The 14,657-nt window shown below is 37.6% G+C and overlaps 3 protein-coding genes across 3 annotated transcripts in view; 2 read left to right on the forward strand and 1 right to left on the reverse strand.

Moving 5' to 3' along the window:
* mdn1 (midasin AAA ATPase 1) overlaps window positions 1-3,358 on the forward strand; it is a 51,523-nt gene extending 48,165 nt beyond the window's left edge. Inside the window, exons 94-100 of the mRNA XM_065257088.2 lie at window positions 16-131; window positions 291-465; window positions 1,327-1,400; window positions 1,535-1,649; window positions 1,757-1,823; window positions 1,918-2,060; window positions 2,201-3,358. Of these exons, the coding sequence (XP_065113160.1) occupies window positions 16-131; window positions 291-465; window positions 1,327-1,400; window positions 1,535-1,649; window positions 1,757-1,823; window positions 1,918-2,060; window positions 2,201-2,386 (876 nt within the window). The 3' untranslated portion in view covers window positions 2,387-3,358. The remainder of the gene's footprint in view (window positions 1-15; window positions 132-290; window positions 466-1,326; window positions 1,401-1,534; window positions 1,650-1,756; window positions 1,824-1,917; window positions 2,061-2,200) is intronic.
* Window positions 3,359-3,644: 286 nt separating this feature from the next.
* Window positions 3,645-10,618, forward strand: katna1 (katanin p60 (ATPase containing) subunit A 1). The gene is made up of 11 exons (XM_065257089.1): window positions 3,645-3,836; window positions 4,123-4,285; window positions 4,369-4,514; window positions 5,421-5,607; window positions 5,976-6,091; window positions 6,236-6,341; window positions 6,855-7,013; window positions 7,352-7,478; window positions 7,755-7,886; window positions 8,491-8,617; window positions 9,678-10,618. Exons 2-11 carry the CDS (start codon window positions 4,124-4,126, stop codon window positions 9,874-9,876), a joined length of 1,461 nt encoding a protein of 486 aa, XP_065113161.1. The 5' UTR covers window positions 3,645-3,836; window position 4,123; the 3' UTR covers window positions 9,877-10,618.
* A 28-nt stretch (window positions 10,619-10,646) lies between these two features.
* On the reverse strand, window positions 10,647-14,358 carry ginm1 (glycoprotein integral membrane 1). The gene is made up of 8 exons (XM_065257090.2): window positions 14,177-14,358; window positions 13,803-13,862; window positions 13,453-13,552; window positions 13,215-13,369; window positions 12,879-13,038; window positions 12,002-12,210; window positions 11,734-11,897; window positions 10,647-11,551 (listed from the first exon to the last, which is right to left on the reverse strand). The coding sequence occupies exons 1-8, from the start codon at window positions 14,264-14,266 to the stop codon at window positions 11,434-11,436; spliced, it is 1,056 nt and encodes a 351-aa protein (XP_065113162.1). The 5' UTR covers window positions 14,267-14,358; the 3' UTR covers window positions 10,647-11,433.
* Between the last annotated feature and the right edge of the window lie 299 nt (window positions 14,359-14,657).

A 14,657-nucleotide genomic window follows, 5' to 3' on the forward strand; every position in this document is an offset into this window, starting at 1 on the left:
TTTTCCGTCTGTCAGGAGAGCGCTGCATCAGCGATGTGGCATCAGTATCAGACTCTGACGTCTCCTCTGTCTCAGCAACTCTGTGAACAGCTGAGACTCATCCTGGAGCCCACGCAGGCAGCCAAACTCAGGTGACTTTTTCTGTTATTCTTTTAACTCAAGGATTAAGGATTGATCGTTAAGAGAAAAAAGTTTATTTTCATAGTTACCATTTTCTGATGACTAGAAAATGTTTAGGTTTTCTTCAAGATCTTTCAACATTAATGCTGTCTGTTTGATGACCCATACAGGGGAGATTTTCGCACCGGCAAACGGCTGAACATGCGTAAGGTCATTCCTTATATTGCTAGTCAGTTCCGCAAGGATAAGATCTGGCTGAGAAGAACAAAACCCAGCAAGAGGAACTACCAGATCTGTCTTGCTGTGGACGACTCCTCCAGCATGGTGGACAACCATTCAAAGCAGGTGCAGTAAACCAAAGCATAAATTAATTCAAATTCTCTCATAACTGACCCTTATGTCATCCCAAATATATATAAAATTCTTTCTTTAGTTCAACCCAAACAAATAATTTTATATTAATTGTTTTCATTTTAAATTTTATGGTAATAATTTCACTTCAATAGAAGTGAAAAGGTAATTAGTCAGTAATTGAAATGCCTTTTTTTCCACAAATGTCACTTTAGTCAGGTCAATGTATTCAACAAATTTGACTGTTTTTCGCTGCAAAACCCTCTAAGTGCATGCAAGCTTTTTTGCAAAAACGTCTAAAATAAATCAACTTCTTAGGTAAAGACACAATAAACAGGTGCAAAATCACTAAAGATGCAACTAGAAACATGACAGTCAGAATGTAAAAATTAAGAAACTGAAGCACACAGGGGTGCTGTGGCTGCCACATTTGAGTATAATTCAGGTCCAAGGATGCAAGTTTTGTTGCTCTGTTGTCCATTAATTTGCACTTAAAAGACTTTGCTGAAAAATCAGCATGGCGTTTCATTGATTGATTTTGCCAACAAACCAGTATTTCTAAATAGCCTGAGGCCGGGATTAAGCCGATTTGAAGCAGAAGTATTTGATGATCATATAATATGTGCCGAAAGCATTCAGTTAATATCATTATCTCATTATTTACTGGACAGCCTTTAGCGGCTTTAGCAGCTGATTTCTTCAAATGTCACATCAATAACGGTGAATCTCATTGGTCGATAATCTTTCGATCTCATATTGAGGTCAACCACTTCTTAAATGGAAATGTTTGTGTTATTATTGTTATAAACAATGTTTAATGTTTGTGTTTCTGTTTGTGTCACCTGTGCTCTTTAGCTGGCATTCGAGTCTGTCTCTGTCATAGTAAATGCTCTAACTCTGCTGGAAGTGGGACAGGTTTCTGTGTGCAGGTGGGTTAATATTAATCTTTTATATTACAAATTTGCATGGCTAAAATATTGTGGCTCAGATTCTCAGTTTGGCTGCTTTAAAAACAGCATGACCTGGTCGATTCATTTATTTGTTTTTAATTCATTTGCTGTAGCTTTGGAGAGAACGTCCAGCTTCTCCACCCCTTCCACCAGCAGTTCAACGATGAAAGTGGAGCAAGAATACTACGGCTCTGTCAGTTCCAGCAGAAGAAGACTAGAATAGCTCAAGTAAAACTTTTTGAGACTTTAATCACACTTTCAAATATAAAGTATAATGATTACTACGTCCTGTAAAGTTATATAACACAATAATCATATTGATCTTGAACTTCTAGTTTTTAGAGACTTCCACAAATGTGTTTCTAGCAGCTAAACAACACAACCCTGGCTTGCCGAACACTGGTAAAATACTTCATCACATTAATTTATCACAGTAATGTTAAGTAAAATATTGTTATTGCTCACCATCTCTCCTTCACTCTTCATCTCTGTATAGAAACGTCTCAGTTATTGCTGATAGTTTCTGATGGTAGAGGTTTATTCCTGGAAGGGAAGGAAAGAGTCGCAGCTGCTGTCCAGGCCGCTCGGAGTGCAAACATCTTTGTCATATTTGTAGTGCTGGACAACCCCAACTCCAGGGTAAGAAATTGGTTCTTAACCATCTGTGTGTTTGAATGCAGTTTAGCTATTTTTAGCTACTGTAGTTTAAAAACTATGTAGCATTTTTATGTTTTATGTATAGCTGTTGTTATATTATTACATCAATTTCTTCATACCAGGACTCAATATTGGATATTAAAGTGCCCATATTCAAAGGACCGGGTGAGCTGCCGGAAATTCGGTCTTACATGGAGGAATTTCCCTTTCCCTTCTACGTTATCTTGCGAAATGTGAACGCTCTCCCAGAGACACTGAGCGATGCTTTGAGACAGTGGTTCGAGCTTGTGACAGCCACAGACCAATAAAGGACCACACTGAAGCCATTTTGAAGGGGCCAGAAGACACAACTGTACGACAGAAGTTCTGCTGCTAGACCTCCTCCCAAACATGGATGCACACACACATACACACACAGGCTGCTGTACATGTGCCTTTTTCTTAATTTTATTATTTTATTGAATTTGTAGTTTTTGATTGAAGTGGTCTCTCTTGTCAATCACCACAATGAGTAGAAATAGTTTTCTCTCATTACCATCTGTCAACTTTGCACATCTTTTTAATGTTTGTTGATTTTCTTTAAAAGAAATGTTGACTAGAAATGTAAAGAGTGAAGGTTGATTCGAGATGCCCATCAGTATTTCCCACCCACGTCCTGTCTGCATCCACCTGCATCTAAATGTGAATACAGTTCTTCAAATGGCACTGCCAATCATGTTTGATATGTCCAGAAGTCCATCTGTATTTCAGTATTTGTCTCCAGACACATTCATGGTTATCAAGAAAAAAATGTGCCTTTACCAAAACCCACATACTTAGACATTTCTCACTGAAACTGATAAACTTTGATGCTAACTCGTGCTTTGCGATGTACATTTTCAGATTCTGACTACTGTAACTTTACTTGACATTTCTTCCACATACCCAGGAGCACAACAAAAAACTTTTGAAAGATCATCAGAAATTTTTGTAATTTCAGTCAACACTATTCTAACCTTGGATATTAAAAGTCGTAGACAACAACTGCATCTCTACCAGGCATATACATTTCATTTGGAAGTATTTTAGTTACATTTTGCACACGTTTCACATTTCTCTGCTCTGTCTGTGCGTTTGAGAAAGAAACATCAAATATAAGTAATATTTTGTCATGTACACATTGTCCAAATCCAGCAGTATTCTGATATCCATCTTTGGTCTCTTGCCATCTTCCTCATCTTAATGATGAACTGACATTTGTTCATAAATGTGCAAATAACAATAAATCCTTTTGGACGTGTTTTCAATATCTTCTGAATTATTTGGAAACGGCCGTCTGTGACTTTTATTTTGAAAAAAAACATGTAGTTAAAACGACATACATTTTGAAAGATTTAATAACAGTTAATTGTAGCGTGAAATGATTTATTAAAATATCTGTTAAAAAATGGATATTTAATCACTGCAACATTTAGAAAATTTCATATGATTTATTTGCTATGTGATATCACCCGATAACAAACACCCGACTTTTATATTGAAAAAATGTCCGCGCGGGTAATATTTGTTTCCGCCTTCACACTGATAAGTCCTTTCCTAAACAAGTGCTGAACTTCTGATGTGGACTTGTGTGACTGTGGATCTTACTTTTTCAAATGAATCCTCATTGTCCACAGCAGCACACACATGGCTTTTAGTCGCCGATCGTTTGAACGGTGTGACTTTATTTAGTAAACCGGTCAGGTGTGTTTACCAACTCTGAGGCTTATAAGTTAACAGGTTAGTAGATCTTTCCAGTTTCAACGGGTGAAGTCGATACGTACACAAACCGTTAAGCTGTTTTGTCTCTTAATGATTAATCTCAGATGAAAATAACGTTGAAACAATATATTTATCTGGTTCTCTGGATTATTTACTGTCTTTAATAAAATGTTACAATTCTTTACAAACGAGCAGCTCTTATGTGAATAACAATGTGCTTTATGACGATCATAACATGAAAACACCCAGGGCGTGTGTTTATCTCTGTCTGTGATGTTCATCTGTCATATCTAAACCTTTACAGCATGAGTTTGGGGGAGATCAATGAGAATGTGAAGCTGGCTAGAGAATATGCCCTGCTGGGAAACTACAGCTCTGCAGTGGTCTGTTATCAGGGGGTCCTGGAGCAGATTAAAAAATACCAATACTCCTTGAGAGACTCTCCTCTACAGCAGAAATGGCAACAGGTTTGAGTTTCTTTAGGCAAACATCTAGCACATAACTTTAATAGCACGGAGTTGTGTTGACAGTCTGTGTGTTTTTCATTAAGGTTTGGCAGGAGATCAATGAAGAAACCAAGCATGTCCAGGAGATCATGACCACACTTGAAAGCTTCCAGCACCAAGAGTCGACCCCATCTAAACCTAGTAGTTTCAGCCAGGACAATGATATTTTACCTGTACATGTGGAACACAGGTATGTAGTCCATCTATTTTCTTTTATCTTCTTTTTTTAGTAAAGTTCAGGTTGTATTATATCGGTGGGCTGTCTTTAAACAACTGACCGATGTCTGAAAGTGAGAACAAATGGTTTCTGTGCCATATCTGTGGATCCCTAGTTTTACTTTAAAGGTTTCCACAATGATGAAAAAAATAAACATTTTAGGGGCATGTTATACAGCCATGGGTAAGTCTATTTTTATAATGAATACATTCTATATAATGGTATATCATTTTATAAATAATATGAACACTTTATTCGGCTAGCAAAATGTTACTTTTGGGAAACTGTATTACAGACATTTTAATCTATTAATTAAAATGCGTTGATAATGATTTTTTTAAAAAAATAGTCCAATAGTCCAAAACACCTATAAAAGTCACAGAAATGCAAGGGCATAATTGTGTGTGAATGTCTTTAGATGTGGTTGTGTTAAAAAAAACATCAAAAGTCATATCATGTGATTAAGATCAGACTAAAAAGAGCTCTTTCAAGTCTCTTCTGGCCGTTACATAATCCAGGGGTTTTCAAACTATGGGTTGGGATCCACTTGTTGGTCGTACACTGAGATGACGGTTTAATCCAATTGAAAAACTGTTTAACCAGGAAAATAGGATTTACTCTTTTCTTAGAGACAACATATGTGTGTTTACCCCATATTTTCGTTAAAAAATATTGTGGTGGGTCCTGAGATAGATTACATTGTTTAAGTGGGTTGCGTAGTGAAAAGTTTGGGAACCCCTGACATAATACATGATGGTATTATAAAAAAAAACATTTGAATGAGGAATTTGCCCTCTTATTTCTTTCTGCAAGCTCAATATAATTCTTAAAGAACTACATCAACGTCGCCCTAGTAAGATGTTTGTGTGTGATGAACAGGTCTTCTCCAACTGTAGTGAGAAAATCCTCTGGACCGTATAAAGATGGTAAAGGCCACGGTAACAGGTTAAGCGTCGGCCCCCGTGGCCAGCAGCGCCCATCACCGCGCATTGCCAATGGTGAAAAGGGGAAACCGCACAAAGGCAAAGAAAAGAAAGAAAATGCATCAAAGCCCAAAGATGAAAAGGTGAGGACAGCTGACTGATGGAGCTTTTACCTACATTAAACATGTTTTCTGTCTCTGTCTACTATTTGGAAAAGTCCTATTGTGTCGTACCCTGACAATATAGATGCAATATTTACTTAAAATTTCATTTCCTTTTGCTGTGTTAACAATGCAAACCTGTGCATCCGGTTTCTTGCACTCTTTCTGTTTACTATGTAAATATCATCTTGAACCACTTTTACAAATACACATCTTGCTGACAAATGCACAATAAAATAAAGATTTTCAACTAGCATCACAAATTAAATTTACAATTGTGTAATGCACAGAAACCTTTAGTAAAGAAATTAAAATATGACAAACACTCTGTCCTTATATATTTCCTATAGAATAAAGCTGATGGTGTGGAAACGGAAGTGAAGAGATTTGACAGAGGAGGAGAAGATAAAGACCTGATTGATTCTCTGGAGAGAGACATCATCTCACAAAATCCTAATGTCACATGGTCTGTTTATACACTCACTCTTTACCTGTTTCTAAGGCGTCTTTAACTTTATAAAGTGTCCCTTGTGTAATTCTTGCGTGTATATTAGAAATAATGTGTCAAACATTTACATTTGAAGGTCTTAAATATTTGTTTTTACTATAGGGAGGATATTGCTGATCTGGAGGAACCAAAGAAGCTGTTGAAAGAAGCTGTGGTTCTGCCTATGTGGATGCCCGAGTTCTTTAAAGGAATAAGGCGCCCGTGGAAGGTATGAATGCCCAAGAAACCTCATAGAAAATCAAATGTGATCATATGAATGTGGAGTTGTTGACATAGTAAGTGGATTTCAAAAGGCTCATCCCAAAACTAACGCAATGCAATGGCTGGACTACATACTACATTCTACTGTATGCACATGCGCGACCTATGCATACAAAGTACGTGCATTACAAAAATCCAGCGGTGCGCAGACACTGTGTGCACATACTATTCTAATGACGAAATCTGCGTCACACACACTATACACGGACCCTCGCGTATGCATAAAACTGGACTATACTTCTAGCTTAAGTTGATAGTTGTTTTTCCTACGTTTATGTTTACATAAGATGTACTTGACTTTGGTGTAGAGAGTGGGTTATATAAACATAATGAAAAAAATGTTTGATTCCAAAACAGCTTTACTAACATAAAAAATTACCAATTAACTTTAAATTCAATGCAATAAAATGTAATTTCATGGAGCAATGTATTTGCTATATAACTAACATTTATTTTTTAGGGAGTGTTAATGGTGGGTCCTCCAGGCACAGGAAAGACATTATTGGCTAAAGCTGTTGCCACGGAGTGCAAAACAACCTTCTTTAATGTCTCCTCCTCCACGCTCACCTCAAAATACAGAGGAGAGTCTGAAAAACTCGTACGGCTGCTTTTTGAAATGGTAAAATCACATGTGCTTACAAATTCACAAAATTCACTTCCTGTTTAACATGTTACACAAAAACACACATGCTCACTCTTGCCCCTCATTAATACATGTAATCATTTAATATGGCAGCCAAATAAGACCCAATCTGTAAGAACCCAGCTCAAGTCATGTTTTCTAATTTACATAAAATCATCCTAAAAATATAACCTTGATATCTTTTGACTGAGTAAGGTCATGATTGAAATCAGACTTGAGATTGAGACTTTAGCCTGGAGTTTTACAGACATAATTACATGTGTTTTTTCCTGTTAATGTGCCTACATTTGTGTGTTGTTGGCATCTGCACACAGGCAAGATTTTATGCCCCCACTACCATCTTCATTGATGAGATAGACTCCATATGTAGCCGCAGAGGAACCTCAGAGGAACATGAAGCCAGCAGACGTGTCAAATCTGAACTGCTTGTCCAGATGGATGGTACTGTTTTTTTTTCACACAGACATCACACAAATGCACACATTGTAAATAAACTGCTTTAGTGGATGGCTGGCACGGACACACGCACCTAAAGGATAACTCATCATTATGTGTAGGAAATCTATAATTTACAGTCAGTGTTAAACAGTCAGTTACAGTCATTAATGTCTGTGTGACTCTACAGTATGCAGTTTGTTGCTAAAAGAGTAAATAAGTTGACATGATACATTGATTTTTTTTATTTGATTGTTAAATATAATCACTTGTGTTATCCAGGTGTTGGTGGATCGTCTGAAAATGACCCTTCAAAAATGGTTATGGTTCTAGCAGCCACCAACTTCCCTTGGGACATTGACGAAGCTCTGAGACGCCGATTAGAGAAGAGAATTTATATCCCATTGCCCTCAGGTACTTGAAATTACCCAGAATCCATCAAAGCATCATACAGGTACAACTTAAAGGACTTTAAAGGCGGGGTGCACAATCTCAAAGCCAATGTTGACATTTGAAATCACCTAAACAAACACGCCCCTACCCCAATAGAATCTGGACCTTATTTTGATAGACCCACTCCACATATACACAACCCAGACAACAATGTCGGTTAGTAGACACACACACTGCTTATTGGCTAAAAGGGTGTTTTGGTACTCAGCCAGACTCCCTTTTTCAAAGCGTTTCTCAAAAATCATGCACCCCGCCTTTAACTACTATAATAGATATGACACCCAGTCTGTAAAAAACATTTTTCAGTGATGTACTGTTTTCTACATAAAAACATTATTTGAAAATATATCCTTGAAATCTTTAATATTGACTAAGAAGGCCATGATTAAAGATTGAAATCGATGTGAAATCAGTGAATTTATACAAACATTAATGCTCCTAATAATAATGCTCATAATTAAATTGAGACTTAAGCCTGGATTTAACAGACAGGGTTACACCTTTAAAAATCATTCATTTCTGATTGAGTGCTCATGGGATGTTCTTGTATGCAATGTGATTGTAGCTAAAGGGAGGGTAGAGTTGCTCAGGATCAATCTGAAGGAGTTGGATCTGGCCAATGATGTTGACATGGACAAGATCGCTGAGCAAATGGAGGGATACTCTGGTGCTGACATCACCAACCTATGCAGGTACACCTGTCACCATTGGTACACCTGTCACTACCCATGATGCAAATCAACCCTAAAGGGGTTCGCACACCTTGTGAGAAGCATTGTTCCTCATGTATTTAAAAATCGAATGCATTATTTTCTATCAATGTACATACATCAGAGGTGCCTGACAATGTCTGCTGTCACTCTGGACGATGGAAAATGTTAAACTATGATTTGTCCAAAATCATTAATATATGTTTCTACCACATAATTTGTATCTGGAAGTAGACTCCATCTCACTAAGCTTGCGCTATTTAATGTGCACCTTTGGTGTGCGATACCTGAGAGTCCTACACACGACTTGGCACGCCACTTCTCGCCCGATGTGCATCCCCCTTAAAGGTGCTCTAAGCGAATTGACGCGTTTTAGACCATAAAACATTTTTTGTTACATACAGCAAACATCTCCTCACTATCTGCTTGCTGCCTGTCCGCTGATCAAACTGTAAAATGCGATCTCTGTAGACAGCCCAGGCTTCACAAATGGCAATAACAACACAGTGGCCAAACCTACAAACAGAAACCATAACAAAGTGTTCCAGCCAATAAACGACAAGAAGTATTTGGGGGTGGGGGTTGGGCTCGTTCATGAAAGCACGGAAGGAAGGGGGAGGAGTTAGCTACGCTCCGTCTGTTTGAAAACAATTCAAACGTCAACAAAAACGAACGTCTCGCAGATTCGCTTAGAACGGCTTTAAGACAAATCCCTCTGTTGTTTTCCTCACTTTTCAAAGTTGCTTTGGATAAAAGCGTCCTCTAAATTTCAATTCAGTCATGTACAATGAAACATGATGACAAAATGCAGTAGACAACACATTAATATGTGGTATTATGCCATTCTGTTTCACTTAATTTAGTATGCCATAAGACTAACATTTAGATCAGTCTATTCAATCAAATCAATTTAGATCAATTTCTACAAATGCAATCCTAAAGGTAAACCCTTGTAGGGGATTATTAGCTACCTTTCTGGACATTTTAAAAAATAAATGATTTTTATCACCATCCATTTTTATTTATTTCTGAATAATTGCAGAGATGCATCCCTGATGGCAATGAGAAGACGTATTGAAGGCTTGACCCCTGAGCAAATCCGAAGTGTACCAAAAGACGAGATGCAAATGCCTACTACAATGGAGGATTTTGAGGTGTCACTGAAGAAAGTCTCGAAATCTGTATCTGCTGCCGACTTGGAGAAGTATGAGAAGTGGATAGCAGAGTTTGGCTCCTGCTGAAGCCCCCGACACTCACGTCGGCGTTAAAGGACCAGTTTACAATCATTATAAGCACTTTGGAAGACCGAGGGTCAGTTTCACTCATTCCATAGAGCGGTTTCATCCTAGAACACACAATAGCGTCCAGATAGGACTTGCCTTAAATGAAGTTTAATATTTAGTAGGTTAGTAATAGTAAAAGTAAGTTTGGTTAATCATTGACACTTTGGATACAGGAGCTCACTTAAAGTTCAGAATTTGTAAATTTTCAATGACCAAGGCTTAAATGCATTCCAGGAGATCATTCCTTACAAAAGCCTTTATTTTGCAAATCTTTATCGGGGTGTGAAAAACTGGTTTTGATGCCGTTAAAAATGCGCTCTGTGTACCATTGCTATAATGTGCAGACAGTAGGGCTTGATGCTTTGGTTGTTTGTTGTTTATACAACAGTGATGATTTGCTCTGTATGTGTAAAACCACACTGCCACTGATAAGCAAATACTACCATGCCTCCAAGTGCAACTAACTATAGAGTTATAGAGCTATGCAAATGACTGAGTTTACTGTTCTTTCTGTGTCATCGTGTGGTTGATTTAAAGGCCAAAGACTCCAGCACTAGACCAAGATTAGATTGTCTTAATGACAGTACTTGACTTTTATAAACACTATGAACCAATTCTGGTTTTCTCGTAGTGATGTTTCTTGATGATGATTGATATGTAGAATTATATTTTGCTGAATAAACTTTTTATGACAAATGGATACGATTAAATTGAATAAGGAGACTCAATGAGACGAACCCATTTATTGTGCAGTATTTACTGATGTAACAAACCGTGAAGAAAAACATATTTCCATGCTGATATACAAACTAAACGCTGTCTTTTTTTTAATCAAATGCCAGTAGCTATTCAGGGCTTCAATGAAAGGGAGTCCAACGGAAATGTAAATGTTCATAAAATCCTTTGTCTTTACAAAATAACACTACAGTACAGTGCTTCAAACAATATTAAACAACATTCAAGAAAAGATTGAACACAGATTAAAATAATGTCAAAATCATCCAATGCAGGTAAAAAGTAATGCAGGGCACACGTTGCCAGTAATATGCATGCTTAATGCCACATCTATATCTGATGCTGAAACAAAGACACAAATACTATTAAAGACAAATAAGCAATAAAAGTTCATACAGGTCACTTATAAAAACAGTAAAGAATAGATCAAAATCAGCTGCATTTAATATTTTTTGTTGACATAATTTTTAACTTTACCAATTTTTTTTCAATGGTATCATACCCCATGGGTGCCAGTAATATCCTCTTTACCAAAGTGGTCAAAAACAAGTCCAGCTCAACATGCCGTTGCTGTGCACATTTCAATAAATGTACACTTTTCTTTCTTTCAGCACAGTGCAGCAATGAAAACAAAACGATAAACGTCTGATAATGTGAAAATAGAACTCTGTTTCATTAGGAAATGTTGCAGAATTTGTCTTTAAAGTGCTACACTAAAGTCATTGGTGTCCTTAACCAAATAAAGCCACATAACCAAATTGATGAAAACATTCATCGCAATCACTTCTCTATTAAAATATGCTTTTCTGTTGCTCCTCCCTCTACCTCCATGTTATCTACTAAACACTGTTTTTCATCATCTGGCATTAGAGTCTCTGGATTCAGATGAAAAAATCCCCTAGGAAAGAAAAACACAAATTTTCTTTAAATCCCACTGTGAATTACTTGTAAAATCTACAATTTTATTTCAATAACACTTGGTTGAAAATCTCAAAAACAATTCTAACTTCAGCTAAATAACCATAATTTCAAATTAGACCAAGCACAAAAGGCACAATAATAGGTCGCTACAGGTCATACCTGTGTTCACAGGAGGGAAACAGAAGATCCAAGATCTTAATGATGACGGCAGAGCCTGCAACACCAACCACCACCACCCACATGATCAAGAAGAAAAGTGGGACTGAATCCGACCAGAAGCGCCTCAGTTTATCCCTCACCTCCTCAATCCACTGGCAAACCACCTGCCCACATATAAATAACAAAACAGGTGTCACCAACCCAAACTGAATGCGTTCTCGTATCAGCATAAACAGTACCAGCCTGACACAAGTACACAAGCACTTACGCTGTAAGAAGTCATGGAACCTCGGAGAGGAACCTCAGGCAGGATGTAATCAGAATTCCCTTCCTCTTCCTCTCTCAACTCGTACAGGGTATCTGGATCCATCCGCAAGGGCGTTTCTGGAAGTTTCCCCGGAGCTGCGATCTCTTCCTGGGTAGTCTCAGCGTTTTTATACAGATAGTGGCTGGTGGTGTTAAGCACTTGGTCTTCACCTGTGAGCATCACAAACTCAACACTAAAGCACCAGATAATGTACATTAAGCAGGCCACTAGCAAAAAAACAAACCCAGATAGGCCTGATATCAACCTGGAGCGATTCATTTTGCAATGAATGGCGATTTTCGTGATTATTATACAACTACGTACCAAACCAGTGCAGTAATGGACATAAAATATTCATAAGAGTATTACTGTATATTAGGTAAGAGGAAAGAGACAGCAGAGTGCCACAACACACATAAAACTACCACATTGTGGGCGATGCTGTATTCGATCCATAGGATTCTACAACCAATCGAAATCAAGTATTTCAGAGAGTGGAGTACATTTTTTAATTTACATTTATCCAAATTGACAATTGCTATATATGTCAGAAGTCGCACGCCTCTGGAGCAACTAGGGGTTAAGTGTCTTGCTCAGGGACACAATGGTGTTTCACAGTGGATTCGAACCCAGGTCTCTCACACCAAAGGCGAAAGTCACCAAAGTCTTATCCACTGCACCAAAAATGTGGCTTTCTTGTGGCTCTGCACTGGTTTGATCCCAAGAAACGCAGATAAAAATGCACTGCAAGTCAATTTTGATAAAAGCGTCAGCGCATAACTGTAAATGCAAGATCACATTTACACAATACTATATCTAAAGCACACAGTAAACGTACCTTCACTGTGTATGGACGTGTCAGTCACCAAGATGTCATTCTCTAGTGGGATGGCTGAGATCTTGCTTGCTGATGAAGGGTAAGCATTGATCACATGTGTGATCTCTTCAGCGGTCTGGTTCCACAGGATTTCCACTTCAAAGATGTCTGGCTGATGGACCTACAAAATATAAAGCATGGGGAGCAGTTATCATGCATTGCATTTTAACCTATAGCACTAAAACTGTAGTTTAAAAAGAAATATTCATAACTATTTTGTTTTTTATTGTTATCAGAAAGTAATTCCTGTAAATCAGCTACAATACATGAAATAAACACAGTTAAAATGAGACAAACCATTTCATCCTCCAGCTGGATTATCTGTTGACTCAGGACGAGAAACTGAACCTGATCTCCAACATCACTCTGAATATACGAGCGATTCAGCATCAACCTCAGCTCACTGCTAACCAACTCGCCTGCTGTCTTAGAGCTCCCATTATAGCCATCCACTACAAAGACAAATAAGTGAGTAATACAAACATTTTGATGATATTGTAGCACTATAAACATTAAATAAAATAAATATACTTACACAGCAGAACAGGACTTTTCATCCTTGTGACTTCTGAATGTTTAATAGGAGCTCCATTAATGAATGTTTCATTGTCCCAGAGATCTAAAGTCAAGTTGATCTGAAACAAAGACATTTTAAATGATCATCGTCTCTTTACAAACATAACATGGATGTAATATACCAGTCCCTTATTTGAGCACGTGAACCCTGGTGAAGAAACAACATCAATTCTATTGGTTCACATTCGCCACTAATAATAGAGAATCACAGAATCCATTGGTTTCAAGTAAAACCAATTTAATCCATTAGAATTTCTGTGATGGTTTCTAATGTTTTATCAGCAGGAAATAATTGCATTATTATTTTACCTGTACATTGTACTTTGTCTGAATTACATCAACCGCTGTCACATTCAGCACTACAGTCTCCTGTGAAATAAACGACAATCAATCAATCAAACTCGTTTGTTTACAATATTCCGACATGTTTTGAAGTTCACGATTATGCTTTGAATAAACAAAAAATATATATCCTGAAGGCACGTAAACGTGTTTATAGCAGTCAACAAATGCGTTAAGAAGCTTTATAAGCAACAATATTGTTCAGTAGTTAGTTATATAGCGTTAGTAATTATATATCTGTTCACGTTACATGCAGCATACACTGTATGCGCGTACGCGGATGTGGCGTAAACACACAGAAAAACATTAAACTGCCTAAAATGCCATTTCGATTCACTCACCGTGGTTATTTGTCTCGACTGGGTGTTGGTCAGGATACACAAGACGATAAACTGCACTACCATTAAATATATTTTCCACGTAGACGCCATTTTATCCAGCTACTTACCTAAATACGTGAATTAAACTGCGCTCATGTAGTACAGCGCGTCATGACGCAATTACGGCAATTCTGATGTGACGTAACGCAGATTTGTTTTGAAAGTATTGCCCCCTGTTGATGTTTGTCAGTACTACAGAAATATTTAAAAGATACATCAGTTTTTGGGTTGTGGCTAGAAGGATACAGCTACGGCCAAAATCTCGTAAAATCTCGCCAGATAAACGCTGTTTTCATCCTAATCCTACCCTCAAACCTAACCCTAAATCCAACATCCAACGAGATGCTGTATTCTATCTGGCCAGAACCGCTGTTTTCATCCTAATCCTACCCTCAACCACATGACCCTAAACCCAACAAATCGCGAGATTTGGCCTTAGCTG

Source organism: Paramisgurnus dabryanus, chromosome 12 (genome assembly GCF_030506205.2).
Source record: "Paramisgurnus dabryanus chromosome 12, PD_genome_1.1, whole genome shotgun sequence".
Lineage (NCBI taxonomy): Eukaryota > Metazoa > Chordata > Actinopteri > Cypriniformes > Cobitidae > Paramisgurnus > Paramisgurnus dabryanus.

Bases quoted from the DNA above. Each gene is read 5' to 3' on its own strand.
- katna1 (XM_065257089.1), top strand. From the start codon at position 4,124: ATGAGTTTGGGGGAGATCAATGAGAATGTGAAGCTGGCTAGAGAATAT. The intron at 4,286-4,368 runs GTTTGAGTTTCT...TTTTTCATTAAG, and splicing joins TACAGCAGAAATGGCAACAG to GTTTGGCAGGAGATCAATGA. The intron at 4,515-5,420 runs GTATGTAGTCCA...TGTGATGAACAG, and splicing joins CCTGTACATGTGGAACACAG to GTCTTCTCCAACTGTAGTGA.
- ginm1 (XM_065257090.2), bottom strand. From the start codon at position 14,266: ATGGCGTCTACGTGGAAAATATATTTAATGGTAGTGCAGTTTATCGTC. The intron at 13,553-13,802 runs GTAAAATAATAA...TCTTTGTTTCAG, and splicing joins AGACAAAGTACAATGTACAG to ATCAACTTGACTTTAGATCT. The intron at 11,898-12,001 runs GTAAGTGCTTGT...ATATGTGGGCAG, and splicing joins GTTCCATGACTTCTTACAGC to GTGGTTTGCCAGTGGATTGA.